Here is a 27910-nt window from a genome sequence, read left to right as displayed (position 1 = left end):
TTCATATAACATATGTTTTCTCCTATCTGCTTTAAATTATTACTCCGTATTACTTTTGTGTGTGTGGGCCACCATGCAAGACTCTCAAGTGTCCCTCCGAGTCACAAATTTTAACTTTAACCCACTTAGAGAATTCAGGCTCATTCATGGCTTCCTAGTATATCCATTATAAAAAGCAAAGCAAACTACTCCTTTAAAGACACTCTAGCTGGGCATGGTGGAGAAAATGCCAAGATCAAGGTCAGCTTGATGACAAGAGACTCTATTTCCAAAGTGGGTGGAGGTCACTTTTTACTTACCAGTACTACTTGTCTTATTGCTGGTGTCAAATAACCCAGATGGAACCTTCACAATACTGCTACCCCATGCAGGCGGTTCAGTCGGACTCTGAGGTTCTGGACTAGGTTGTGATTGTTTTGAGACAATGGCAGACACATCACACACCTCTGGGGATGGGGGGAGAGAAAATTTGGATGTTACCATTCCTATTTTTGACAATAATGATCAGAAACCAGAGATATTTTTACATACGGATATAGTCTTTCTTCAAATAGGGACAAGTACATCACTATTCTTCACTGACTTACTGGATCTGGCTTACTTTATAGCATAAATATCAAGAGTACTGACAGACACAGTGTTTTACTCTAGTACTCAATAATTAGGACTTAAGTGTTTCTCAGTAAATCAATTAAGCCCTTGGCCTTGACTTCTATTTCTTCCATTATCAAGTAAGTAGCTTGTTTATAACTCTGAAGCACAAAATAAGTACTACAGCAGGATGGAGTAATGCACACCTTTAATCCCAGCACTTGGGAGGCAGAGGCGTTCAAGGCCAGCCTGGTGTACAGAGCTAGTTCCAGGACAGCCAGGACTACAAAGAGAAACCCTGTCATGGGGGGTGGGGGGCGGGGGGCAGGGCAGCAACATGGGAATGGGGGTGGCAAAGGAACCCATAGCCTGAGGATGCATAGTGTTTTCCTTCCAAGATTCTGGGAATAACCCTCAGGTCCAAAGTTGAGAAGGGAAAGAACAGGAAGTATCAGTTTTGACAGCTCAGCAGTTTAGTATTATTGCTTGTTGGGCATAGTGACTGGCATATACTTATTGTCCCAGCACTCTGAAGGCAGAGGCGGGAGGAATAAGAGTTCAAGTTCAAAATACAACAAAAGTTAGTCCTAGTTTTGTCAAAAAATTATTCAACGAACAGCACTGTTTTTCCAAAATTAAGGATGATCCACAAACTTTCTAAAGTCTGCCTAAATCTAATGAAGTAGGCCTTAAATTCCTAAGAATTACTGTTGAGATCAAGTAAGACAAAGCAATTTGATTATGCTTTTACACAACGCTCACAAACATCAGCACTCGCCTTCAATATGCAGCTCTGTGGTAGTCAGTTCTTGTGGCTCATGCTCCTCCAGTGCAGGAACCTCTGCATCCTCCTTTACTAGCTCATCCTTGGACCCATAGCCTTGGTCAGACTGACCACCTGTTTAAAAGATGAACGCCTGTAAATATTTTCTAATGTTTAAAATACAGTTATATACAGAAAATGCCACAAATCTATACAATTAAACCCAACAGAAAAAAATAATAAAATTAAAAAATAACTCTCACAGGACACATGTCAGAAACAGTGATAAGCAAAGGCGAGGCGAGCAGAGCCGACTGAAGATGGCTCTGCAGGAGAAAGCATCAAACCTTCATTTCCTCACCTAAACATTAAAAGCAATTTGAACAAAGCAGTTTGAATCTCTTATGAAGAGGATCTACAGCACATTGTCTTACTTATTTATTTGTTTGTTTATTTATTGGTAAGAAGAAAAATGGACTGAAACACATACCTGCCACTTTTGCAAAAGAAATGTAGGAAGGACAATAAAATTTTTACTGTAAGAAAACAATAAAAATAGTTTACCTACAAAGGGTGGAGGAAAACAGAAAAAAAAAAAAAAAAAAAGAAGAAGAAACTTCCTAAAGTATGGTTTACTGTGTTGCTTTTACTTTTAATACATTTTTACATATTTAAAAAGTTAAGTCAACAAAATTGGAGGGGGGTCTCTAAAACTGATGCAAATAGAAACAGATACAGCCAACTAATACTATACATTGAATAACATAAACCTATTATATGGGTCAAGAGAAGGCTAATCTATGTAACTTTTTAACTGAACGTTTTAAAATTACATTTCTCTTACATGTGTTGGGTGTGGTGCATATGTGGGGATCAGGACGAATGGGAAATGGAATCTTTCTACCATTTGGTCCCAAAGACAGAACTCAGGTCATAAAACTTAGCAACAAGTATCTCCTTACCCAGTGAGCCATCTTGCCATCCCCTGTACTGAACTTGGTTTCTTTTGAGACAGTGTCTCCTATAGCCCACATTAGCCTCAAATTTGGTATGTAGCTGAGCCTTGCATTGAACTTCTGATCCTCCTGCCCCCATCTGGCCTACAGGTGCATGTCACCACACCTAACTACAAGTTTAGCTTTTAAATACCTGGAATCCATCCACACTCTAAATATGGGGAGTATGAGTCAAATCTGGAAAAGCTAAATAGGTTTATTTCTGGAGGTATAGAGTGAATTTGAAAAACCATTTGACATTTTAAGAACTATTCTTCCACAATTACATACTTGCGAACAATGTACCTTTATCACATCCCACCCAACGCCTCCCCAATCCCTGAAGCTGCTTAATGCAAACAACTAAATGAAATGATATCAGAAGATAAGGTTTTCACCATGGGAGAACATAGGTTTTATGTGTGTGATACTGGGAACTAAATTCAGAGTACTGTGTATGCTGGGCAAGCACTTTACCACTGTCCCTGCCCCCAATTAAAAAAGAAAACACAACCAAAGAAAGGTTGAGTTGACTTGGAACTAGAGATATTTCTACAACACTGTACATGTTTCCAGTCCTGTCTATTGAGAAGTCTTAAAAGCAGTTCCACAGCACTCAGTGAGACCCAGACTTGAACTTAAATTCTAGTTTCCACTGGGGTTGTTTGGGGGTGGGGGGTGATTTCTCACCTCAGGGAGGGCAGGTACAAAAATGAGGTAGGAGTTTGTTGCCCCAGAAAGAACCATAACCACTCGTCTAAGAGGCATAGTAATCAAGGTTAAAGGAGCACCACTCAGCCAGCACTGAGGTAATCTCAGAGTGGGTAATACAGTGATCCACAATCCCCAAAAGAGAAAACATCTCCCTGAATACATTAGAACACTACCTTCTAAAACTGCAGTGACATCACCATGTTGTAACCACCACAGTAAAGACTGATACAGGCAAGCATCATCAATGGATGCTCATTTTAACAAGTCCCCCCCCCCAAAAAAAAAGGGATATCACTACATGGTCTCATGGTTTCCCCAGCCCCCTAAAGGTAGCTTATGATCTAAATGAGATTTTTATACACAGAGAAACCAAACCACACTGATATCAACTGACCAAAATGAACATTACTTATGAAGAGCAGATAGGCACATAACCATCTGGGAAGGATAAGCACACATGCAGCACACTAATGGATACACGATACACAGAACCTAAGCTAACTGAAAGGAAATATAAAATACCAACTAAAGGACATTCTACACAAGATGGATCTTCCAACAAGGTTAAAGTCATAACAAAAAAATGCTGATCAGTCTGGTATGGTGGTGAAATCCTTTAGTCCCAGCACCAACCAGAACTACATGAGACAGAAAGAAATACTGAGGAACTATGTGTCAGGTAAAAGGTGACTAAGGAGAAGGGACTGCGGCTTTGGAGTTCTTAATCACTACTATTTAGAATCACTAACTTTAGAGGTGACAATCCAGCTCAGCAGGTAATGGCTTTTGCTTCCAGCCTGACAATCCTGGGACTCACATGGTGAAAGGAGGGAGCCTCTGACCTCCACACTAGTGTGATGACACACTGCCTATCCCCCATCCCGTCCTCAGAAAGCCTGTTGTTTAAATACAGTGTCATGAACTGAAAAGACAAGGAAAGAGTTACACCAGGAGTGCCTGTATGGGAACCGGGTGGATAGATTCCACAAGACAATGACATGAGCACAGTGAGCAGCAGGCTAAAGACTCCAAGTGTAGCATGGCTCCAGTAGAAGCCCTAAGGACACACAGTCACAGGCAATTTAGTATCTACTGCTTAGTCATTAGAAATTCAGCTGAAGGGTTGAGAAAGAAAACTTGGCAGTAAAGAGCACTGCTGTTCTTCCAGAGGACCCAGGTTCAATTCCCAGCACCCACATGGCCACTCAGAACCATGCTGTCTCAGGGGATTTGATGCCCTCTTTTGGCCTCTAAGGGCACAGGCATACCGGTGCTGCACAGACAAACATGCAGAAAACATCTATACATACAAAGTAAACTTAAAACAACAAGGCTGAAAATGTATGAAAAGGCCTCAAAAGTGCCATCCTAACTACTGTAATTGCTACATCAATAACTAGGATACTGTTTTTTGTTTATGTTTTCCATAAAACATTAAATTGCCTCTACAAATTCTTAAAAATCTGAGGAATAAGGAAAATGAGGACAGATCTCTCCTTATCAGTATTCCTCATAAACTGAGTTTATAACAAAATTACATAATTAGCCTTTTTTAAAAAATAAATAAAGCTAATTTTAAAATAACTTTATATTCATGGGGGTGAGAGATAATGGCTCAAAGGTTAAGAGCACTGGCTGCTTTTCTAGAGGTCCTGAGTTCAATTCCCAGCAACCACATGGTGGCTCACAACCATCTGTAATGAGATCTAGCACCATCTTCTGGCATGCAGGCATATACGCAGGTAGAGCACTGTATACAAAATATTTTAAAAATATGTCACAATGAGAAACATTGTTTTGTTCAAAAAATATGTAATAAATTATCAAATGAAAATTTAACATAAAAACTAATCTGGAAAAATAAAACAGAGAAAACAAAACAAAAGTCCCAGGGGGAGGTTGGTCAGAGAGAACATCAGCAGTTAGAGGACCCAATACCCACACAATAGCTCAGCTTAACTCAGAGTCTCTTCTGGCACAAAAACTAAGCAGACTTCTGGAAAGCAGTAAGTGCCTCAACAACCGAAGAATGGATTCTTTCATATTCATGGTACCATTTTATGCAATGATACTACAAATAAATTTTTAAATTATCATTACAGCAAAACATACTTTATTTCCAAGTGAGACAATAAGCATTTGTTAACTGGTTGAAAGACTATATTTATGGTTACCCTTATCTAAAGAAGAAAAGCCAAGAAACTAAAAATTATTCCTTAAAATACAATCAGGTATCTTTCCCCCACCCTTGAGTGTCAGCAAACTTTAACCTAATAAATGGGAAATTACCTGAAGTGGTTAACATTCAAGGGTAGAGTTAAAGCACACGCGTATCCACAGCTTCAGTTCACAAGTCTGTTTGCCCCACACCTTGACAGCCCAGGACTAATGCAGCACCAAGACACAGCACAGAGTGAAAAGCAGAGCAACAAGGAGCAGAGAAAAGGAAACTTCAGTCATGGAGACAAGCTCATCACAGGAAGCACAGGAACTAGACTGGGAGTTCTTTCAAGGGAACTGAACACCAGCAACCAGACAGCACACACAGGACATGCAGACACACACCTGCCCAGTGGGCTCTCGGCTCACCACAGTCACTCTGACTTCAAGATGGCTATTGTGCCTGTGACTACACACATGCAGGCAGTTCTACAATGACAAGTACTGACTGTATGCATGCTTTTTCAAAATTACTTATTTTTTTCCCTTTTCTAGCATCCATAATTTCAAAATTATTGGTTAAACTTCCAACTTAATGTTCACTAGGTTGTGATCCCTGTTTACTGTCTCAGACACTTTCATAACTTAAGATGAACAAATACATACATATCACGCCAGTGCACTGTACATTGCACCCAAAAGCCAGTTTAGCACTCCAGGAAGTAAGTGCAGAGGTGGAACCCTCAAAGTGATATATACTACTTGTGAAAAGCTAAGAAACGTAGTTTTGGGTTGTTGTTTTCTTTTTTTAAAGAAACATTTACATGGTCGTAAATGGAAGGTTAGTAGAATACAGATTTTAGTACCTGTGCTAGAGTGATTATCAACGGAATCAAGGCTGATTAAGTCTCTGACGAAGACTGTGTGCTCCCCACTGTTAGCATCGTTAGAACTATCCACACTACCATGGCTTGCTGTGTCCCCATCACTTCCTCCTGCAGTGTCCTGAGGAGCTAAAGGTAAGGACAACGCAGTTCAGTAATTCATGTACCGATACTTCTGAAACTAAATGTGAATGACCCACAGTTCATTTATAATTACAAAACAATATGCAGATTTCTGTGACAAAAATACAAGGAAATCTATCTTTAGTTATAAATGAAAATATCAAAAAGAATTAAGCTCTATTTCATAAAATTAAAACTTCATGTCTATAAACCTATAGTTAAAAACATCTTTTCAACCACATGTATTACCTGATATTGAAAAGACCTGTGATTTTTGCCCAGTCTTTTTAAGTGGCTGCCTAAATTGGGCCAAACCATGTACAACATTCCGGACTTTTGTCCATAAGAAAATACCACTTCGAGTACTGCTGGGCCATGGGCTCTCCAAAACTACCTAAAAGTAAAGGTTTAAAAGAAAAAAAGTTATTTAGGACCAGTGAGCTGCCTCAGTGGGTAACAAGCACGCTCTGTATATGCCTCATAACTCAGAACCCTAAGCTGAAGGAAAGAACCAAAAGTTGTCTTCTGAACAGCATACAAATAAATTTTTTTGAAAAAAATTAAAATTAAATAAATTAACTTATTTAAAAATTAAGAAAAGAAAAAAATATGATACATGTTAACAAATATGTAGAGAAAAGAACTTTACACCATGGTGGGAGTATCAATTAGTAAGCCCACAATGGAAAACAATATGAAAGTTCCTTAAAAGCTAAAAACTACTGGATACAAATCCACAGGAAATGAAATCAGTATTTCACATAGGCATCTATATTCCCAAGTTCAATACAGCCAAGAAATGGAACCAATCTATATGTCCAGGAATGGATAAAGAGAATGTAACACATTTACACAATGAAACACTAAGCTTAAAAAACAAGCAAGAAAACAAAAATTATCCTTGTTACAATAACCTGGGGGAACCCTGAGGACATTATACTAGATGAAACAGGTGGATTACAGGGTCTAGCCTTTCACATAGAATCCAAGAAGTGAACTCAGAAGTAGCAATGCACACCAGGCAGGGTGGGAGCAGTAAAGAGACGTTGGTCTATGGTTAGACAGGAGGGATAAATTTAAGAGACCTATTATCAACATGGCATTGTATTCATTTTGAAAATTGGTAAGAGTAGATTTTAAGTCTTCTCACCAGTTAATTAGATTGAAGGAGTCATTCCAAAATATATACAATTTCAAAGCATATTATATATATATATGTATATATATTATATAATTTCCATCAATGAAGATGGTAGAATAACCTGTTCTTAACTGGTTTAACAAATAATAATAATAAAAACTTAAAAAATACACTGCTTTGCCTAACATTAATCCAACTTACCTTATTATAATAGCCATAAGTAATAGCATTTGGTTTTATTCTAGCAGTTTTCATTTCAAATAAGACTCTCACTGCTAAAACAGGATGTACCCAAAGTCCGCAAAGCTGCATCACTACTCGATAGCACACCTATCAAGAGGACAACAAAGCATTAGTCTTGTTTACTTGTGACTTACAGAGATTTTAAAGACTCTATGAAACTAGGTGTGGTGATTATATTATGTGGGAGGCAGAGGCAGGAAGATCAGGAGTTCAAGGCCATTCTCCCAAACACAGTGACTTCCACGTAGCCTGGGTTACAAAATAGTCTTGTTTCAGAAAATAAATAAATAAAATACAACAACAAACCCTATTCAACCTAACAGATAATAATCAACAATATTAACCATTTCAGGCACATCTCATCTGGTTGAGAAAATAAATCTATATTAGGAAAATGACTACTATTTCCATAATGTAAAACAAAATTCACTTCTAAAACCAAATATATGGCTAAAGTACCTTTTGCCCCAATAAGTATGCTTTACATTCTATGCTAAAGGAACAATAGCTTCAGGATACCTGTTTAACAGATGGGGTTTGTAAACTAATGTAAAAAGACTGGCAGAAGCATAGGAAGCAGAGCCCTTGGCCAGCTGTCTAAGACTAGGTTCAATCCCTAGGGGTACCACCACCACAAAAAAGGAAAAGAAAAAAAAGGGGGGAGGGAGAAGAGACAGGAAGAAAATTAAATACAATGCAGTATTATTAGCAAAGACAATTTTTATTTTATATTCTAATCTGATTTGATTATCATTTATAACTACTGTAACACCAAAAATCACGCCCAGGCCAGGTATAGTGGCTTACAACTTTAATTCCAGCACTCCAGAGTCAGAGGCAGGCAGATCTCTCAGTTCAAGGGTAGTCTGGTCTACATAATGAGAACCAGGCCAATATGTATTAGAAAACCAAACAAAAACAAACAAAAACAAAAAAAAAAACAAAAACAAAAAAAAAAAAGGGCAGGCGGTGGTGGCTTATGCCTTTAAGCCCAACACTTGGGAGGCAGAGCCAGGTGAGTCTGATCTACAGAGTTCCAGGACAGCCAGAGCTTCACAAAGAAACCCTGTCTTTAAAAAAAAAAAAAAAAAAAAAAAGAGAGAGAGAGAGAGGAAGGGAGGGAGGGAGGGAGGAAAAACCTTTCAAAGTGAGAGCAGAGAGAAAAGCTAAGTAAGTGCCCCCGGGTTCTCCAAGTTCGAGCTGGATGATATGAATACTTCTTACAGTGATCTACGGCTTGAGAGAGAAAAAATGCATTTGATGTCTAACACATTATTTACTAAACTAAACACTGACTATAAATCAGGCACGATCTGTCTATCAATTGATTTAACCTACATCAGCCTTTTGAAGAAGTCCTATTATTATCTACAAAAGAAGTTTTTCAGGAGAAATGGCTGTCATAACCTATGATAACCTATGAAGGGGAGAGAAGGATATTACAGGCCTCTAGTGGGTAGGAGCCAACAATGCTGTACAAGACACACACATACACACACACACCAATAATTTTGTGCATCAAAAGTCTATAGTGCCAATGTTGAAAAATGAGGCACTGCAGTTTCAGGTGAATAATCTGAAAGAGTTTATGTGATTTACTTACTTAGAACAAACACTATATACTAGCACCATGAAACAGAATAATAATTTTACTATAACTGCTTCACAAAAATGATTAAGCATACTTTAAAACAACTAAGCTAACGTGTTTGTTTGTTTTGAGACAGGGTTTCATTCTCTGTGTAGCCCCGGATGTTCTGGTACTATGTAGAGGAGGCTGGCCTTGAACTCAGAGATCCATCTGCCTCTGCCTTCCAAGTGCTGGGATTAAAAGCCTGTACCACCATGACTGGCTGACTAAGAGCTAAATTAACTAACTTTCCTACCTTCCTTTTTGTTTTTTATTTTTAAGACTGGGTGTTGCTCTGTAGTCCAGGGTGTGCCAGCCTGAAAGCTGGGACAATCTGCCTCAGTCTGAAAGGTGCTAGGATTATAATCGTGCATCACCATAACTGGCAAAACCTAAACACTTAAAATTACAGAATTGTATTGGCACAGTCAAGGGATATAGCTTACTTGCTAAGCACGGTAAGGCCCTGAATTCATCTACTACATTGTTTAAAAAAAAAAAAAAAAAAAAAAAAGTATGTCTTGTACTTACCTCATCTAGTGGATCCACGTCTGTCTTCCTCATCTTAATAAGTACATCGTATGCTTGCTGGAGTGCTCTGACCTTAGGGTGAGAAACTCTAACATAGGCTGGGAGACAGATAAACCACAAGCTGTAACAATGACTGAACAGACACTTGGCCCATTGTGGTGGATTCATGTGACATCGCTTTGCCAATTTATGAGCTGTTTTTATCTCCTATAAAGAAAATAAATATAGTGAGTGAAGAGTAAAACATGGGAAATTCTTAATGTAAACTTTAAAAATGAAGCACTTTATAGTCTTAATTCTGTGCCACATGATTCCATGAACTTGTTTATAGTCCAGAGTCTTAAAACCATGGGTCATAAACTCAAATAAGTGAATGTGAGAGACATGAAAACTATGGCAAGGTAAAATGTCTGAGTACACAACGGCCAAAGAGCAATTCTAAATCAGGTGTTTCTGAGCGCTCACTGTGCTCCATCACATCACAAATGCCAATAGAAGGGTCTGAAATGCCTTTACTACTGCTATTCAATGTTAGGAATCTAGTGTTTTTACAACACATGTAGTTCCTTGCTCTTATAGAAGCACAACAGCTTAACTGCAGGGAAAACAACAATAAAACAAACAAAACACAACACACACGCACAAACTTACTATTTCCCTATCACAATTACTAAGTATGTAAACATCAAATAAGGATGGGGAGCATTTGCTCATGCTTGTATGTATGGACACATGTGGAGGCCAGAGGTCAACCTCAGGTGTCACTATTCATATATTATCCACCCAGGGTTTATTTATTTATTTTTTTTATTTGGTAGGCTCTCCCATTGGCCTGGGCCTCTGTGATTTGACAAGGCTGGCTGACCAGCAAGCCCTAGGGATTCTCCAGTCTTTGTCTCCTCTGTAATGAGATACAAGTGTGCACCAGCTCATCTGGCTCTGTATGTGGGCCTTGAGGCCAGAACTCTGGTCCTCATGTAACCAAGCACTTCACCAACTGAGCTATATCTAGTTTTACTTTTGGACTGTATTGCATCAGAATGTTTTACTTTTTAAAACTGTTGTATGGGCTGCTGACTTGAGTTTTATTTTTTTTTTAAAGTCACTGAATGACTTTTGGCTTAGAATTAGGACAAAATTTCCAATAATTTCTGGACTGGCCATAAACACAGTTTTGCTATTTGGTATTATGTATTTATGTAAAGTGGCACTTTCAGCACTAAAGTATAAAATCAAAGTATTGATCAACTCTGAAAAATGCTAAATGTACTGTATATTCTGCAACATTAAATATTCAGTCAAGATTTAATGCTTCATGTAAAAATAAACAAGGACACCAATCTCATTAGCATGCAAATTTGTTTCAGTTAATATAAAGTAAATTTACATATATGTATATATACATTATTTAAACATTTTTTATGATACTTGGGGTCATACAAAAATTCTCAGATGAAAAGGGATCATAAGTGAAAAAATTTTAAGAAACCCTGGTTTACAGTAACATTTTATATTATTCTACAACTATGTGTTGGCAAGTGTATGATGTCCATTTTTAACTCCTGATCTTCCTGCTCCCACCTCCCAAATGCTGGGATTACAGGCATGTAGCATGGTGCCTCGCTCTCTACCCCTAACTTTTTAGTGCATGCGTGTGTGTGCGTGCACGTGTGTAAAATGGGTATATGCACACAATGCTGAGGAATTGGCCTTTCTTCCACCATTAAATGGGCTATGGAGATAAGCTCAGGTTCCCAGGCTTGCACAGCAGGTACCTTCCTGTTGCCAGACCTCCTTCAGTCTTATGTAATATTTTCTCATTCTTCTCATAACTAACCATTAAGATGCCCAAGGTTTCCTGCCAAGATTTCCACTTAATTCTCCCTTCTGAGTTTATTGACTACATTGATTCTCTCACTGAGTAGGTATTTAAAAATAACTGGTCCAAGGCCAGATACTGTGGCTTATACCTATAATCCCAATACTCAGGAGGCTGAGGCAGAAGAATTGCCACAATTTCAGTTTATCGTGAAGAACCTCAAAACATCAGTGTATAAAAGATGTTATTTTAATGCATCGCAGCATAACTTAATCCCTTATTCCTAAACCAGGTGCTGCTGCAGTAAAGCAAGAGGTCTATCTAGACTGTCCTGTGTCTAACTCCCTTTTATGTCATTTTGCTGTACTGTATCTACATAAGACATAAAGAAAATACAAATCAAAGCTACAATAAAGTATCACTTCATATTCATTAGATGGCAGTAATTTTTAAAAGGCAGATAATAAGAACTGAAAATGATATTGTAATATCTGACCCCTTGAACAATGTTAATGGAAATGTAAAATAGTGTAGCCATTCTGGAAATCAGCCAAAAGTAAGAACTGTTGCATGTCTATGAACAGATAAACTGCTATGTGTATGCAATAGACTACTATTCAGTCAAAATGGAGCGCTAATGCTTGCTAGAGTATGGAAAGATTATACTAAATTAAAGAAGACAATCATGAAGTAATGCTACATTATCCTACTTACATGAAATGTCCGGGATAGATTTATTGCACCCGTGAGGGCAAAAAACAGATTATTAGTCTTTACAGAGGGAGAAAGGCTGTGTGATAGCTAACGGCTAAAAGATTTGGGCTTTTCTTCTGGAGTTACTTTTGCATTTCTAAATTTAACTGAAGTTCTGTCTCCTAGGACTGGAATTAAAGGCTTGTGCACTACTGCCAGGCTAAGTTATATTCCTTTTATTTTATTTCTTTTAATTTTTGAGACAGGGTCTCACTATGTAGTGCTGGCTGGCTTGGAACTCACTATATAGACCAGGCTTGTCTCAAACTCATACTGATTCTCCGGTCTTTGCTTCTTGAGTTCAAAGTGTGTGTCACCATGTCCAGGGAAGTTACATTTTTTCTTACAGTATTTTTGTTCCCAAGCCTCCTCTTAAATATAAATGAGTGCTTTAAACTTTAGCTTTGACATCAAGCAGGGTACAATAAACAGTTTAACTCATGACAAGCACAGTGGTCTTCGGATGGCTGCTGAGGATTCTGTACTACAAGCTGCACGTTATATATACAGTTTACATTTTCACTCAACAAGAGTTTGGTAAGGAGGGTCTGACCTGTTTGGTTCTTTTAGCCATGAGAGCAGGGCTGTTTGTAATGCTACTCCCAGGAGGATGTCTACTGAAGCACAGTTTCAGCTCCTGGGGGCTGTCAAAAAGCTTAAGATCCAATACTGGAAAGCATGTGTAACTAAAATAAAAAAGCAAAAACAGAACTGCTGATTTAAAATCCATCATTTCTTCAACTACTCAATAATCAGATAAAAAATTCTAAACCTCAAATTTTCAATAATATTCTTGAAAACTCCTTACTATTTGTTTCAAAATATGAGAAAACACAGTTTGAAGCTACAGAATATCCTATCTGATATAAGCTGCTCCCACCAATTTGTTTGTTACTTTTAACCAGTTTCTAAAAAGAAAAATCCATGACATCTTACTTAAAAAGATAAATTCATCTCTTTCAGTAAAATGTAGCTAGTATATTTTATAATCCATGTTTTCTTTAAGACATTAGTCAGTATTTAAAAAAAAAACCTACAGTCTTATTTGAGAAATGTATTATAATTTAACCAATTCTTTACACTGTTGAATATTATTCAGTTACTTCAGAGTATCCTCAATTATCTGTCTTTGTATGTGTATCTTTGTTAACACTTTTATTTAATTTCTTAAAATGAATACTTAATCAAACCAGTGTTTTTCAAAAGAATTGGACCTATTCTCCTCTTCTCCCCCCCACCCCCAAACACACACCAAGCAAGGGTTTCTCTGTGCAGCACCGACCAGGCTAGCCTCAAACTCAAAATAAACTCACATGCCACTGAGTCCTGAGTGCTGGGATTAAAGGCATGCACCATCACTGCCCAGAAAGAACTGAACTTATCAATAGCAGATGACTTCACAAATGGATATACTATCAAATGGTCCAGCAGCATAGCCTAGCCTCCACTGGGTAAGTTAAAATGCGTCTGTTCAAAAGTTTGGTGTGCCCATTTCTTTGAATGCTAAAAAAGCTAAGTGGTTTTTTTTTTTTTGTTTTGTTTCTTTATTTGACTAACTCTTCTTGGAAACTGTCTACTGATTTACTTTGGCAAATTTTCTACTTAGAAAACTTGCCTTTCCCTGTGTCTTATGTGTCAACACTAAAAGTCTCACCACACAAGTCAAATAAACATGAATTCTACAGTATGAAATCAAATTAGCATTTGAGTAAGACACTCAATCGCAGGTATAATTTAGTCTCACTTAGCCCTACTGAGATTACAGTCTCTTTGTAAAGGTCCTTGACTTTTCCTTAGACAATTATTATAGAAATATAGCCTAAAACAAAATTTATGTTGGCAAAGATAGAAAGAACTATGAACAAATCCACAGGAAACAAGATAAATTAATTACAATAACTACATATAATGTGATCATTAAAATCATAAGGGAGGAAAATTTTTAATGGAATGGAAGAAATGTTCAGACCTGTCAGTAAAGGCAAATACAGGTTACAAAGAAAATGAATTCATCTAATCAATCTATACACATACCTAAAGTTATTAATAAATCTAAGATTAGTACTAAAATTGTATGTTAGATTTTCTATTCAATGTTTATTAAACTATGTACCATGATGATTATAAAATGAAAATGAATTTATTGTAATTTCTGAAAAGATTCTCATCCAAATCCTATTTGTTAGGTCTTCTTTAAACACAAATGATCCCTGGTCTTCTATGTTCATGTTTTCTCTATCTCACTAACTCAAAAATTCCACAGGATTAAAACTCCTAAAGTTTGTAGGGAATCTAAAAAAACAAAAACCCTAAATACTAAACCCCAATTTTTTTCTTCAGAAATTCTAAAGACTGAAATACGGGGAAACACTTAAGTAAATGATATTAATGTCTGACTTCCCTTCCAGTAAGACCATTCGTCCTTACACTGCAATGCCTGGTGGCAACTCCATAGAATGTTAATATGATTTACACTGAAAATTACCTACACAAATTACCATCTCTTAGTAATGGCAAAAACTGAAAAAAACTTAAAAACTTCACACTACCTGTACTGTGGTGACAAGTTACTTCCATCATCAGGAGGTGGCTCAGGTGGCATTATAAATACAGTGTGCTCACTCTTCTGGGAATCATCTAGCTCTATCAATTTGGTGTCTTCTGCTGAATCCAAATCAACCTGAAAATAAGTATGTTCTCCAATTAATGTGCACATAAGCAATATCTAATTCTGAACTTTGACATTTCAACATTAAAAAAAAAAAAAAAAAAACAATCATACCTTGTCTGTTTTCTCTACACCTTTATCTGGAAACAACTGGAAGAGGAAAAGAAAAATTCTTAAAACCTCTGCTGAATTCAATGGTTTTTAAATTTTTTTTAATCTTGACTTTTTTTTTCCCCCAAAGAAACTCAGAGCTAGAGAAATGGTTTTAGTGGTTAAGCACACTCGATTAAAAAAAAAGAAACTTGTGGGAACAAGCTGGTGGAAAAACCTACCCATAACAATAGCCTCTTAATAAAATTAATCATATCCTGTTCATTTAGCTGAAACAAACTGTTGTGAAGTAATTCCTTTACACTGTATGAAGATGTGTCAATAAAAAGTGAAATGACTAATAACTAGGAAGGCAGTATGGCAGGACTTCTAGACAGAGAACTATGAGAAGAAGGTGGAACTGCCAGCCAGAAGCAGAGGAAGCAAGACATATAAGAGGAGAGGTAAAAGCCACAACTCACACGGCAACACGTAGATGAACAGAAATGGGCTAACTTAAGTTATAAGAGGTAGTGGGACAAGCTTAAGCTAATACGCCGATCTTTCATAATTAATGTCTCAAGACACTATGAGCTAAAAAGCCCAAAGAAAAATTCATCTACAATAAACAAACAAACAAAAAAAAGCATTTAGAAAGGTGAGGATACTTTTTTTTTTCCAAGACAGAGTTTCTTTGTGTAGCTTTGAAGCCTGACCTGGCACTTGCTCTGTAGACCAGATTGGCCTCGAACTCACAGAAATCCATCAGCCTCTGCCTCCCATGTGATAGTGTGAGCCACCACTGCCCAGCAAGGTTATATTCTTAACACTTAACAGACTCAGAGAGAAAAGTAAATCAAATATAATAGCAAGTGGACACCACAGAGGAAAGATCTGTGTTACACACACACACACACACACACACACACACACACACACCATCTGTCTTCACCAGATTATTTTGAACTAAAAACTCCAATTATCATAAAGGTAAACCAAAGTGGTTTTTTTTTAAAGCGGGTATATAAAACAAAATTTTACCTTCTCAATGCAGTCATCAAAAAATGCCAATCCAGTATCTTTATCACTTACAAAACTGCATTCTTCAATGAAACGACTAAAAATCTGTGTTTTGGCTAGAAGGGTATAGAATTTTGTATAGGCACGATCCCTACTTTTTACAAAACCTGGGGGGGAAAAAAAAAGAATTGTAACAAATTTTAAAGAGGAACTAATGTCCTAACAAACATTACTTTTACCCATCTATATTAAATTGCCCTTACACAAACCCACATTTACGGAAATTTCTAATAATCATGTAAAGCACCTGCCTGATTAAATTATAAAAACTCTCGCTTCTCACTGAATTATTATATCTTCTAAGGAACCTCAGCCCCACATCCTCAGACAGAAACTCTTCTCAGCTGGGTGTGGAAGGGCACACCTTGAGCCCCAGCACTCCCCAAGAAGAGGCAAGCAGACTCTGAGTTCTGAGTTCAGGCCTAGCATGGTCTACAGAGCAAGTTCTTGTATGGAAATCTTATCTCAAAAACAAGTGAACAAAAATTCTTGAGACTCTACAATTCAAACCAATGGTTAATATATATTTAAAGGGTCAGTTTTCTTCCCCTGTTATCAGATCATCATTCCTGCATGTGATGAAAATTTCTGTGCTGTTACAGTTCAACCACCTGGCTAGTTGTCCACTGTTTCAATGAGGGCAGGGGCCTCTCCTCTGTCTGATGACTGAAGTTCAGGGGGACTTATCAAAGTCTCTTCATTCTTACCATCATCATTCTTCCCCACTACTGTGGTCTGGACATCAATTCTCACATGAAATGTCTCATCTTGTGAGGCCTAGTCCACAGCTGGTGGCACTTTTGAGATGTCACTGCATCATTCTCCAATATTAGCAGGTAGGCCACTGGAGGAAGAGATGACTGGGGCAATTCTAGAAAGGGAGTATCTTGCCCAAGGGCCCTTTCTGTTTCTCCCTGTGCTTCCTGATTGTCAAGAAGTGTACGCCTCTCCTTAGCCATACTCATCTCAGTTCTACCTTATCAAAGGCCTGCAAGTTGTTTTTCCTTCTCAGGCATGTTGTCATAGTGATGAAAAGGTAACTAACATGCACAAACTATGAAACATTAGAAGCTCTAACTACCATTGTTCTCAGTGATCCCATTGTTTACCCCACTCAATTTCCCATAGTCATACTCATACTTTCATTGCTGGTTTTCAATATTACTACTAAATCTCTAATTTCCACATCACCTAGCTCACTATCTGTTAGGTTTGATTCTAAAAGGTTAAATTACTACGACCAGTCCTTTTGTTTGATTTTGGTTTTGGTGAGGGTGGCAAACATAGAAGGTGAGGGAAGCTGGCTGAAAACAGAAACCACAATATACGAACCCTTTTCAAAAGGGTCTTTTTAAAGATTTATTTGAAATGGTGTGTGTGTGTGTGTGTGTGTGTGTGTGTGCTGCCCTAGAGCTTTCTATACAGATCAGGCTGCCCTTGAACTCACAGATTTGCTTTCCTTTACCTCTTTAATGCTGGAATTAAAGCCATGAACTCCCAAGCCCAGCCAATTTATTTGTAAAGACTGAAATTTTAACTATTTCAAATAGTCTTCCATAATCTAACATTTAAAATGTGGCCTTTAGGTCACTTTTTCTGTATCATTCTGCTTTTGATGCCTTAGAGCATTTGACATGCTGTATTTATCCTCACCCTCTTGAGGTACTCAGCAGATAAATTATTAAATAAAATATAAGCAAATTATAGAGGAAAGTGGGGCAAGAGGAAAGGGAAGGAGGGAAAGGAGAAAAAGAACAAAGAAGAAGAGGAATAGAGGGGAAGGGGGAAAGGTGAGAACGAGGGAGAGAAGGGCTGTGCTATGCGGCAAAATTACTAAACTTACATCTTTACTAATCAAGCCTCATACTGTTTATTTTAGTAACCACACATGGTAACACACCACTTTCAATGCAACTAACAAATATGTACTGTAAATTATAAAAGACATACTGCATTTCAAAGACAATATGAAAATACAGAATGTAAGGTTATAAATAATTTAAATTTTTTGATTATATGTTGAAATGAATCTGTTTTGACCATGTTAAAGGAAATGTGGTTATAATTACTTTTTCTTAGTTGTTAAACTTTGATTATGGCTACTAGAAATTTAAAACTATATTGTAGCTCACATGGTATTTCTACTAGGCAGAGTAGCTCTTGATATAATCAAAATTTACAAAAAAGTAGATGAAAATGTTGAATAACAACACAATGATATAGGAGCTCATACATGTAAATCTAAAGGTTAACAACAGAAGCAATGACAGCCGGTTTGCACTGTACCTTAAACAAAACGGAGAAAGGAATGAATGGTGCCAACAAAATTGTAGAAGTTAAATGACACCTACGTGAAGTCACGGGAGCAAACATTAGAATAAATGTTTTTCACTGTATCTAGAGTAAATACTTGTTTTCTAGAAGTACTTTGATCTTGAAGATCATGTGGAAAACAGTGATTGTTTTCTGTGATTTGTAGTATTGTTTTTCAGAGGGAAGTTAGAGCCTCTGCATGACTTTGGTCACAAGATGCTTCTGGCACACCTGAAGCTCTTGGATTATTGCTGTCCTTTAGAGAAACATAGATTATATTAGGAACCTTGGTATGTGAGAAAATACTTTATCCAAAAATACAACTTTGTGTAACAATAAATATGCCTTAGTACGGCTGTTCGAGGTTTGGTCTATCAGAGCCTGGACCTTCCTGCTGCTCCACAGGTCTAAAAATTTCATCTGGGAGCGACCTCTTTCTTCCACCCACTCATGCAAACACAGAACATCCCAACACATATAGATTTTGTTTGCATAAAAAGTTAAACCAAAGCTACTATCCAATTCCTACCCATTCTTCACTTGGTTTTATCTTCAGGAAAGATCTCTTACCAAGTTAGCACTCTCATGTTATCAACACTGCAATTAGTATTTGTAGTCTAATGTCTGCACTCCCTAGAACAAATGATATACTGGTGATATAAAGCCTCAGGTCCATGTCCTTCTCAGAGACAGAAAGATAGGAAACACTATGTTAATGACACACTACTGTCCACAGAAGTCAATATTCTTAGTCTGTCATTTAAAGCCTCTAGTAACCTGAATATGATCTTAAATTTGATCTTCCATTTAATCCTTTAACATTTAATGGGGGGGGGGGCACAACAAACTGTTATGAGCTGAACTGCTCTTCCCAGAAAAAAACAAAGAAACAAACAAAAAACCCTTTTATATTAATGTCCAAAATCCTATTACTTTAAATATGACAATATAAAGGGAAAAAATGTTTAAAATCAATTACAGATTTAAAAAGGAGTCATTGGATGGGCCCTGTTCTGACACGATTAGTGTTCTATAAAAGGAAATTTAGACCCAAAGTGGTAATAACAGCCATCTATAGGACAAGAGAGAAAGGCCTCAGAAGAAACCTTGATCTCAGCCTAGCTTCCAAACTGTCAAGAAAATAAACCAGCTTCTGGCACTTCCCTGCTTCAGCCCCAGGAAACAGCTCTGCAGGCTGTGTGTGATCCCCAGGGTTCTTCCATTTCGTCACCAACATGGTCCTAGCCAGACTGTAAATACTAAGTGAAGGTGCTTTTACACTAGTTGCTTTCCACAGATTCTCATGCAATCTGAACAGCTACACACAACACCTCCATTTTGTTATGAGACCTAAGCACATCTTTATAAATGGCCAGGAAGAAATTCTAACTTAGATGTGACTTTATGGATTCCTATAAAATATTTTCAGTTATTTTTCATTTCATAATAAAGTCTTCCAAATTACTCATTTGAAAGAATGCTTCTAGCTTAGAATGATGGCACGATGCCTTTGATCCCAGCACTCAGGAGGCACAGGCAGGTGGATTTCTTGAGATTGAGGCCAGCCTGTTTTACAGAGTGAGTTCCAGGACAGTCAGAGCTAAACAGAGAAACCCTGTCTTCAAAAACAAACAAACAAACAAACAAACAAAAATGCAATCACTAAAACAATGTATGTTTCCTCCAGGAACAAAGTTACAGTTTTCAAAATAAATAAAAGCCAGCGGCTTCAGTCTGTAAAATAATTGTTGAGGAGTCTTTTAAAGGCACAAAATGCAAAACTGAGGGAACAAAGAAAGGGAAGTCCCAGCTGTGTCTTCCTTTGATAACTGACTATTTGGGATTGTGAATACACATAACACATTGGACTCTTCAAATTAAACACCTTCAGTTTCATATTTTTAAGGGAAAATAATGGGGTATAAATTAAAAAAAAAATTATCCACTAATAGAGGTAGGTTACAGAATACAGAAATTCACTACACTTGGATATGAATTTCTGTGGATGAAGTAAATACGTCTGAAATACCTTTGACTTCAATGAAGGCAACTGTGATCTCACTAACACTCACCCTGTCGATCAAACAGTGAATCCACAGCTGTGGCTTTATTTGAAGGAGCTTCTGTGATTGGTCTGAGATACGACCTATACCCTTTTAAAACAGATGCCATAAATCGCAAAAATGTCTCTTGGATTTCCATCTCAAGTTGTGTCATCTTTTTTTGCCAAGAGAAATCTGCTTCAATTGGAGTCATCTCAATCGCTGAACTTTCCTGAGTTTTCCGGTGAACTGACAACAGAAGTAAAAACAGTATCTGTTTATATAATGACTGAAAAATAAAACAGTCAAAGTAATGCCAACAACTTCCTTTTTCTTTCTTTTTTCTTGAGACAGTCTTGTTATATTCTAGCTATGTAACCCAGGCTGGCTTCACACTCAGCATCTTGCTGTTTCATCCTCCTTAAGTGCTGGGGTAACTAACTACATAGCAAGTTGGAACCAGTCTATAAACATGAGACACATTCTCAAAAATCCTAAACAAGTAACCAGGACAGGGATATATAGTTCAGGCAGTAGAGTGCTTACCTAGCCCTGGGTTCACTCCCTAGAACTATACAAACTGGGCATGTACTCATGAAGCAGCACAAATGTTGTAACAATTATCATTTTAATTATCTTATTCTCCCATTTAAAATACTTCTGTAGGGGAGAGGCAGAAACAAAAGGATCACAAGTTCCAGGCCAATTTGGGCTACATAGCAAAGACACTGTCTCAAAACAGGGAAAAGGGGCTAGAAAGATGGGTCGTGATTAAGAATGCACACTGGGCAGCTTATAGCTCCTAGGTTCTATAGGTACCTACACATGCATGCACATCACTCATACACACGCACACACATAAAATCCTACAAAAGAAGACAGAGAGACAGAGGCAGTTCCTATGTGCCTTTGTGGCCAGTGGCTACTCCCCCCCTCACACTCACCTGAGCAGAGCTGGGGATACAGCCTCCTCAAGGTCCCAAGCAGACTCTTACATGGCTTCTTGGGAAGCTGCTTCCAGTTTATATTCTTCTTTTCATCAGATCTAGTAAATCAGAATTGAGAATGTCTATTAGTCTAATTCATTTGTACTAGACAAACATCTTACGTCAAAGTTAAAAGAAAAAGCACATTTTCTATGCACTGAAGACTGACATACGAAGTGAGGAGGTGCTTTTTTTTAGGGTGATTCTCTTTCCTTTTCACCAGACCTCAGTCAATGTGGTTACCTCCACCTAAGCCCCCAACAGCCTTCACCACTGGAGTAAACACAAACTGACTTAAGTCTGACTTCCAAAGGCACATTTAAATATTACAATTATAACATTTTTAAGGGTTAAATTAACTGACTTGAGAGGTTAGCCTACTCACAGAAACTAAAATACTATATGCCCAAACTAAGAACTGGAATTTAATGAAAGAGTAAAGTACACTTAGTTCAATGCATTCCTTACAGAGGTGTAAGAAGAAATCAAACACATGACAATAAAAGCGTAAACAAAACAAAACAAAACAAAAAAATCCATAAATATAAGCTAAATAAAAATTAAATTTCCAAAATTTTTAAATTCAGAAATATAAAATACAGCAGAGGCAATGGCTTTGGGAAATGCTCTTCTATAACTCAGCATGCATGTACCAGGCTTGCTTGCTTGTTTTCTTTCTTTTGGTTTTTCAAGACAGGGTTTCTCTGTGGCTTTGGCGGCTGTCCTGGAACTAGCTATTATAGATCAAGCTGGTCTGGAACTCACACAAATCCACCTGCCTCTGCCTCTTAATCTGCTGGGATTAAAGGCGTGTGCCGCCGCCACCACCCAGCTACCAGGCTTTCTTTTAATGTTATACTTAGCCTTCAGTCTTCAGTGAATGGAAACCTATAGAAACACCAAAGCCCATCTAACCTACAAATCAGTTAAGAGAGCCTTGAACTTGAATCGTAAAGGCCTTAGTTTTGGTCACAACCAAGTAGGTCTAACCAAGTTAGAGCTAAGAAAAAATAAAACTAAGACTCATTAGTGTTGACTTAGCTTAGATTTTAAATTGGAAGGCATATTCTCCCTTGAATTACTTCAGTCCAACAAAATATTACAAGCAAGGTCCAAGGTCCAAGTAGAAATTAACTTCTAATACTCCCTGGGTGGTGATACCACCAGTACAGAAGCAAATATAGTATCTTCCCTGGAGAGAGAATTGACTAAAAGGCTGCAACAATTCTCATGTTCCAGGTACTGTTAAAATACACATACTTTAGCTGGGTATGAGGGCAAATACCTATGACTTACGGAGCAAAGGAGGGAGAATAACCCCAAATTTAAGGACAGCCTGATCTATAGCAAGTTCCAGGTCAGCCTGGGACACATACTAAGATCTTTCTTTTATTGTTTGTTTTGTTTTTGTTTTTTGAGACAGGGTTTCTCAGTCCTGGCCATCCTGTAACTCATTTTGTAGACCTGGATGGCCTCAAAGTCACAGAAATCTGCCTGCTTCTGCCTCCAGAGTGCTGGAATTAAAGGCGTGCACCATCAATTTCTTCTCTCTAAAATGATATTGTACCTAATATGCAAGAACTGCCATATGTTCACATTCCATATTCTGTCTAATTCTGGGGACCATCAACTCTAAGAGGAAGGATGATGTTGGGCTAAGTATAAGGTACATACTCATAACCCTGGCACTTGAGAAAGATATGAAGGGCTGTTCAAGATCATCCTTGGCTACCACAACTAGCTAAATTTAGGGCCAGCCTGGGATATGTGATACTTTCATAAACAAAAATTTTAGATCTACCTATTAGGCAGAGTGGTAGAGATTGGGCCTAACTCACACCAGATCCTGGTTTCAATTCCCAGGACAGGGAGGGAAGTTCAAAATTCATGAAGTGATTCATTATTTCCAAGTTGTCTATAAATCTAGATATATATATATAATAATGAGCCACTATAGCAATACATTTTCAAAAACAGCAGTGAATCCATTTCAACTTTAAATTTTTGTAGGATCTCACTCTATAGCTAAGGCTGACCTGGACCTTACTATATAGCCCAGGATAGTCTCCAACTCATGGTGATTTTCCTCTTTAGTCTTCCAAGCACTGGGTTTACAAGCATAAGCTATCATACTTGGCTTCAGTATTGTTATCTAAGCAAATATTTTTTTCCATTCATACAACTATTCTTTAAGTTCATATACAGTTATCTTCCCAAACAATTGCACTTCAGTGACCACAGGGCCTGGAGAGAGGATCTCACGTAGCATAGGCTGGCTCCAAACTCACCACATAGCAGAGGTTCCGTGAATTTCTGATCCTGCTGCCTCTGCCACTTGAATGCAGAGATTATAGGCATGTACCACTATAGCATATCTCTTAGTATTGGAGAGGGAAAACAGGGCTTCAAGAATGCTAAGCAAGCCCTCTACACCCTCTACAAACCCAGCTACATCCCCAGCCCCCAACTTTTTATCTACACCATGTCCTGCCAATTCAACATATTTCTCGATGCTTCTAAATAGCTCTAATTATATATAGTGGAAACTACACATGGAAGATAATAATGATGGATCACTTACACATATATCATGTTCGTATCCAAGTCAATGCAAACAACATCTTGTGGTGGGTCATGAAGATCAAAGTACCTTGAATCCACTCCAACTATAAATGGTAAAGGTGCACTAAGCACTCCAGCCAGTGAGAGAGGACAAAGGGGGATATATGGACACTGCCACTGAAATGGAAAGATCATCTACGGGAAAAGTTTTTAAAAAATTAACCAAATTCAATTTTGCAATGACAATGACATAATTCACTATTACCAAAAGGGACCATTGAAAAGCAATGACATGTTTTAACTTTAAATTTCACTCTAAAATAAGTGACTACAAATACTACGGCACACTTAAACCCTAACAGCTCTTTGCAAGTTAATTCTGATAGCTACACAAATTCCACATGCATATTTTAAGGAGAATCGGAGCAGAGATGAAACTGCCCCCTAAATCATAAAACAAACTTATATTTTTATAAACTTAGGCACTTTACCAACTAATGAGCTCTGACCAAAATCAAATTAAGTGCACCAGAGGGCAGGTGGGGCCTGGGAGGGCTGGGGTTGTTTGCTTAGCATCCTTGGGTTCTATCTCAAATACCACACTAAAATTTTAAATATAACAAGTCATTAAAAATTAAGGAATCTTTTGAGAATTGCTTGAAGATCTAACAAAACATTTTCTACACTTCAAATAAACATTTAAAATACTTCGATTTCAGTGAACCTGGACCTCTTCAAAATACAGTTGATATAAAATATTCCCTGAGACTCTCAAGCAAATAAAAAGCCAGGCATAATTAGCTCTTTTGATTCCAGCAATGGGGAACAGATGCAGGCAGCTCTCTGTGGCTGGCTAGCCATCCAGCAGAGCCAGTGAGAAAATCTGTCTTGAAAAAAAAAAAAAAAAAAAAAAGAAAAAGAAAAATGCACAGAATGACATCAGAGATTTGTCTCTGGTCTCCATATACATGCACCTTCACCCACATAAACACATGAACAGACACAAACAAATACACACACACAAAATTAATAATTTTAATTTATAATTTGGTAACTTGGTGTGTGTGTGTGTGTGTCTGTGTGTTGGGGACTTTTTGTTTTTGTTTTTAAGAACAGTTTCTAATAGTTTGAAAAAACAGGATTTGAAGAGATGGCTCAATGCTTAAGAGTACTTGCTGCTCTCGCAGAAGAGCTGGGTTCAGTTCCAAGGACCCATATTGAGAGGTTCACAACTTTCTGTAACTCCAGCTCCAGAGAATCTGACACCCTCCTCTGGCTTTCATGGGTATAGCCCATATATACACAGTCACAAACACATAAAACAAATCTTAAAAAAAAAAAAAAAGGACTAAAGTATTATTTTTTGGTTCACATACAGTTACCTTTCCAACCAAGTGTACTGTAGTGACTACATGGACTCATTCAAACAAATATGAGTATTACATAGCACAGCTGGCTTCAAACTCACTATGTTGTGGAGAAGGACCATGAATTTCTAGTCTTTCTGCCTCTGCCACCTGAACACTCAGTAACACGGCAATGTGACGATGACCTTTTGCTTTAAGTAAGCATCACCATTCTGTGCCAGGTTCAATTCTTCACCTACTATCACCCATCCCCAAAGAAATGCTGTACCTCCACCCCTGCCAGGCATTACAGATTATTATTTAAGACAAGGGTTTCTGTACTCAAGAATTCGATACTTAACATGTATGTGAGCATTTATTAGATGCACTCTTAAACACTATCAATAAAACAGACCTATGCCCTCCTAGCTTTAGTCTAGAATATTACTCAACTTTTTTCTATAAAATGCACAGTACTTGAGGCCTCGCAGCCTTTGTAACAATTACTTAACTCTGCTGTTGTACAAGAAAACAATAACAGATAATAAGTCAATAAGTAGCCTATGTTTCAATAAAACTTTTCACTCACACAACTGGTAGACATGAACTGGCAGGCCAGATCTGCCCAGTCTGTTGGCATCTATTCTGACAGGAAGAGGTAGAAAATAAACAGAAGACATAATAAAGTATATACTCTATTAAAAAGTGAGTAATACTATGGAAAAAGAAGAAAACCCTCATGAACATGGTTAGAGTTCAGAGCAGGTTATACTAGTACAATGTGAGCCTCACTGTGAAAAAGACAACTACCTAAAACACAAACATAAGGAATAAAACAAGAAAGCGGGGTAACTGGACATGGCAGTTCCCATCTCTAATCCCAACAAAGGAGGCTAAGGCAAGAGAACTGCTAAAGTTAAGACCACCAACCTGGTAAGTTCCAGGTAAACTTCAGCTGAGTATGAGCCTGTCTTTTAAAAAAAAGCAAAACATGGGGTGGGAGGGATGGCTTGGCATTTAAGAGCAGCTACACCCTTTCAGACATCCTGAGATTGGGTCTAAGGGATCCAATGCCCTCTTTTGGCCTCCCCAGGCACCTGTACTCTTGTGTCCAGATACACTCACACACAAACACACACATACACATACACATACACACACACACACCACACAAAATAAATTTAAAAATAGTAAAATAAACAAGGGCTAAAGATAGCTCAGCAGTTAAAGAGCACTTGCTGTATAATCATGAAATCTGGAGTTCAGATCCCAGCACCAACCTAACAGGCCTGGCATTTCATGAACACACATGCACACCACACACAGCAACAAAACATTCAGCACAATCTGATTTCTAAATGCAGTAAGAAAGCATGACAGTGTTTTAAGTAAAACTTGACTTTATTTGTGCTGCACCCAAGAGCTAAACATGTAATATTATCCTAGTCACAATAAAGCCATATAGGGAAAAGTTAAAATGAGAAATTAACCATGAAATTAATATACATAATTTAAAATAAAATCAACTAGTTTCTTTGGTGTTTTGTTTTATTATGCTTTATCATTTATTTATTTATTTATTTATGGCAAGATCTTAACATTTTATATATATTTCTGTCTTAGTCTCCCAAGTGCTATGATATTGTGTAGCAACTTTCTTCTAATTAAAACAATCCATCTTTGAGCAGCAAAGAATCAAGAGATTAACAGGCCTGGGAAACCTGACTCAGACCCACAAGGCCCCTCTCCTAGTATAGGAACAGTAAACAATAGCTCCAGTTCAGTAATCTAGAAGAGACTCTGGTCTATTGCAGTGCCTGCAAGTCCTGCAAGATGGCTAGAATTCCAGCATCCATGAGTTGTCATTTAGACTACATTTGAGTTGTCCCTGCTCCTGTGAATAACCTCTTACCCATATTCCTGTGAGCAGTCCCAAAAAACAGACTGGTTTTCCAAGATGGACTTTGGTGGGTTCATTATTTTAGCCTTTTCTTGTTTCCCTATCAGGATGATGAGACCTTTATTCGTGTCTTTCCATGAAACACAGCACTACAATGAGATACCACCAGCCTCCACTTACAAGCTTTATTGTTATGTAGTAAATAAGTATTTACTCTCTGGAGAAGACTAAAATATAAAAAATTAGAAACTGACTTTCTTCCTCCTCAAACACAAGTCACTTTTGTTTTCTTTATATATCATATTAAACTGACTAGATTGGAATTTGAAAGTTGTTTTCTTTAAAGAAGGTTACATATCATCTAGTAGTAATTTTGTTCTAAAAGAAGTCTATACTTACAGCAACAACAGCTTCAGCTACCCCAGTCAGGACAGCCGGCCTAAGAGAATGTAGCAGAATCTTACTCTCAAGTAAAACCAGCAGCAACAATGTTGCACAGTTCTCAGGACCCAGATTCATCAGCAATGTACTAAAGTTGGCTCCACTAGAAAACAGAAAAAGAAGATGCTGTAAACT

At 37.6% G+C, this 27910-nt stretch overlaps 1 protein-coding gene across 1 annotated transcript in view; it reads right to left on the bottom strand.

Annotated features, from left to right (window-relative positions):
* Dennd4c (DENN domain containing 4C) overlaps nt 1–27910 on the bottom strand; it is a 96442-nt gene that overhangs the window by 29310 nt on the left and 39222 nt on the right. Inside the window, exons 9-22 of the mRNA XM_051188146.1 lie at nt 27734–27878; nt 24108–24283; nt 21485–21585; nt 20571–20789; nt 16147–16292; nt 15130–15165; nt 14897–15027; nt 12901–13033; nt 9776–9982; nt 7573–7701; nt 6480–6624; nt 6090–6236; nt 1370–1489; nt 300–446 (exon numbers count right to left, since the gene is read on the bottom strand). Of these exons, the coding sequence (XP_051044103.1) occupies nt 300–446; nt 1370–1489; nt 6090–6236; nt 6480–6624; nt 7573–7701; nt 9776–9982; nt 12901–13033; nt 14897–15027; nt 15130–15165; nt 16147–16292; nt 20571–20789; nt 21485–21585; nt 24108–24283; nt 27734–27878 (1982 nt within the window). The remainder of the gene's footprint in view (nt 1–299; nt 447–1369; nt 1490–6089; nt 6237–6479; nt 6625–7572; nt 7702–9775; nt 9983–12900; nt 13034–14896; nt 15028–15129; nt 15166–16146; nt 16293–20570; nt 20790–21484; nt 21586–24107; nt 24284–27733; nt 27879–27910) is intronic.

The sequence above is a fragment of the Phodopus roborovskii genome, unplaced genomic scaffold (assembly GCF_943737965.1).
Source record: "Phodopus roborovskii unplaced genomic scaffold, PHOROB, whole genome shotgun sequence".
NCBI classification, from domain to species: domain Eukaryota; kingdom Metazoa; phylum Chordata; class Mammalia; order Rodentia; family Cricetidae; genus Phodopus; species Phodopus roborovskii.
Note: the sequence above shows the minus strand (reverse complement) of the source record. Positions and strands in the feature narration are given on the sequence as shown.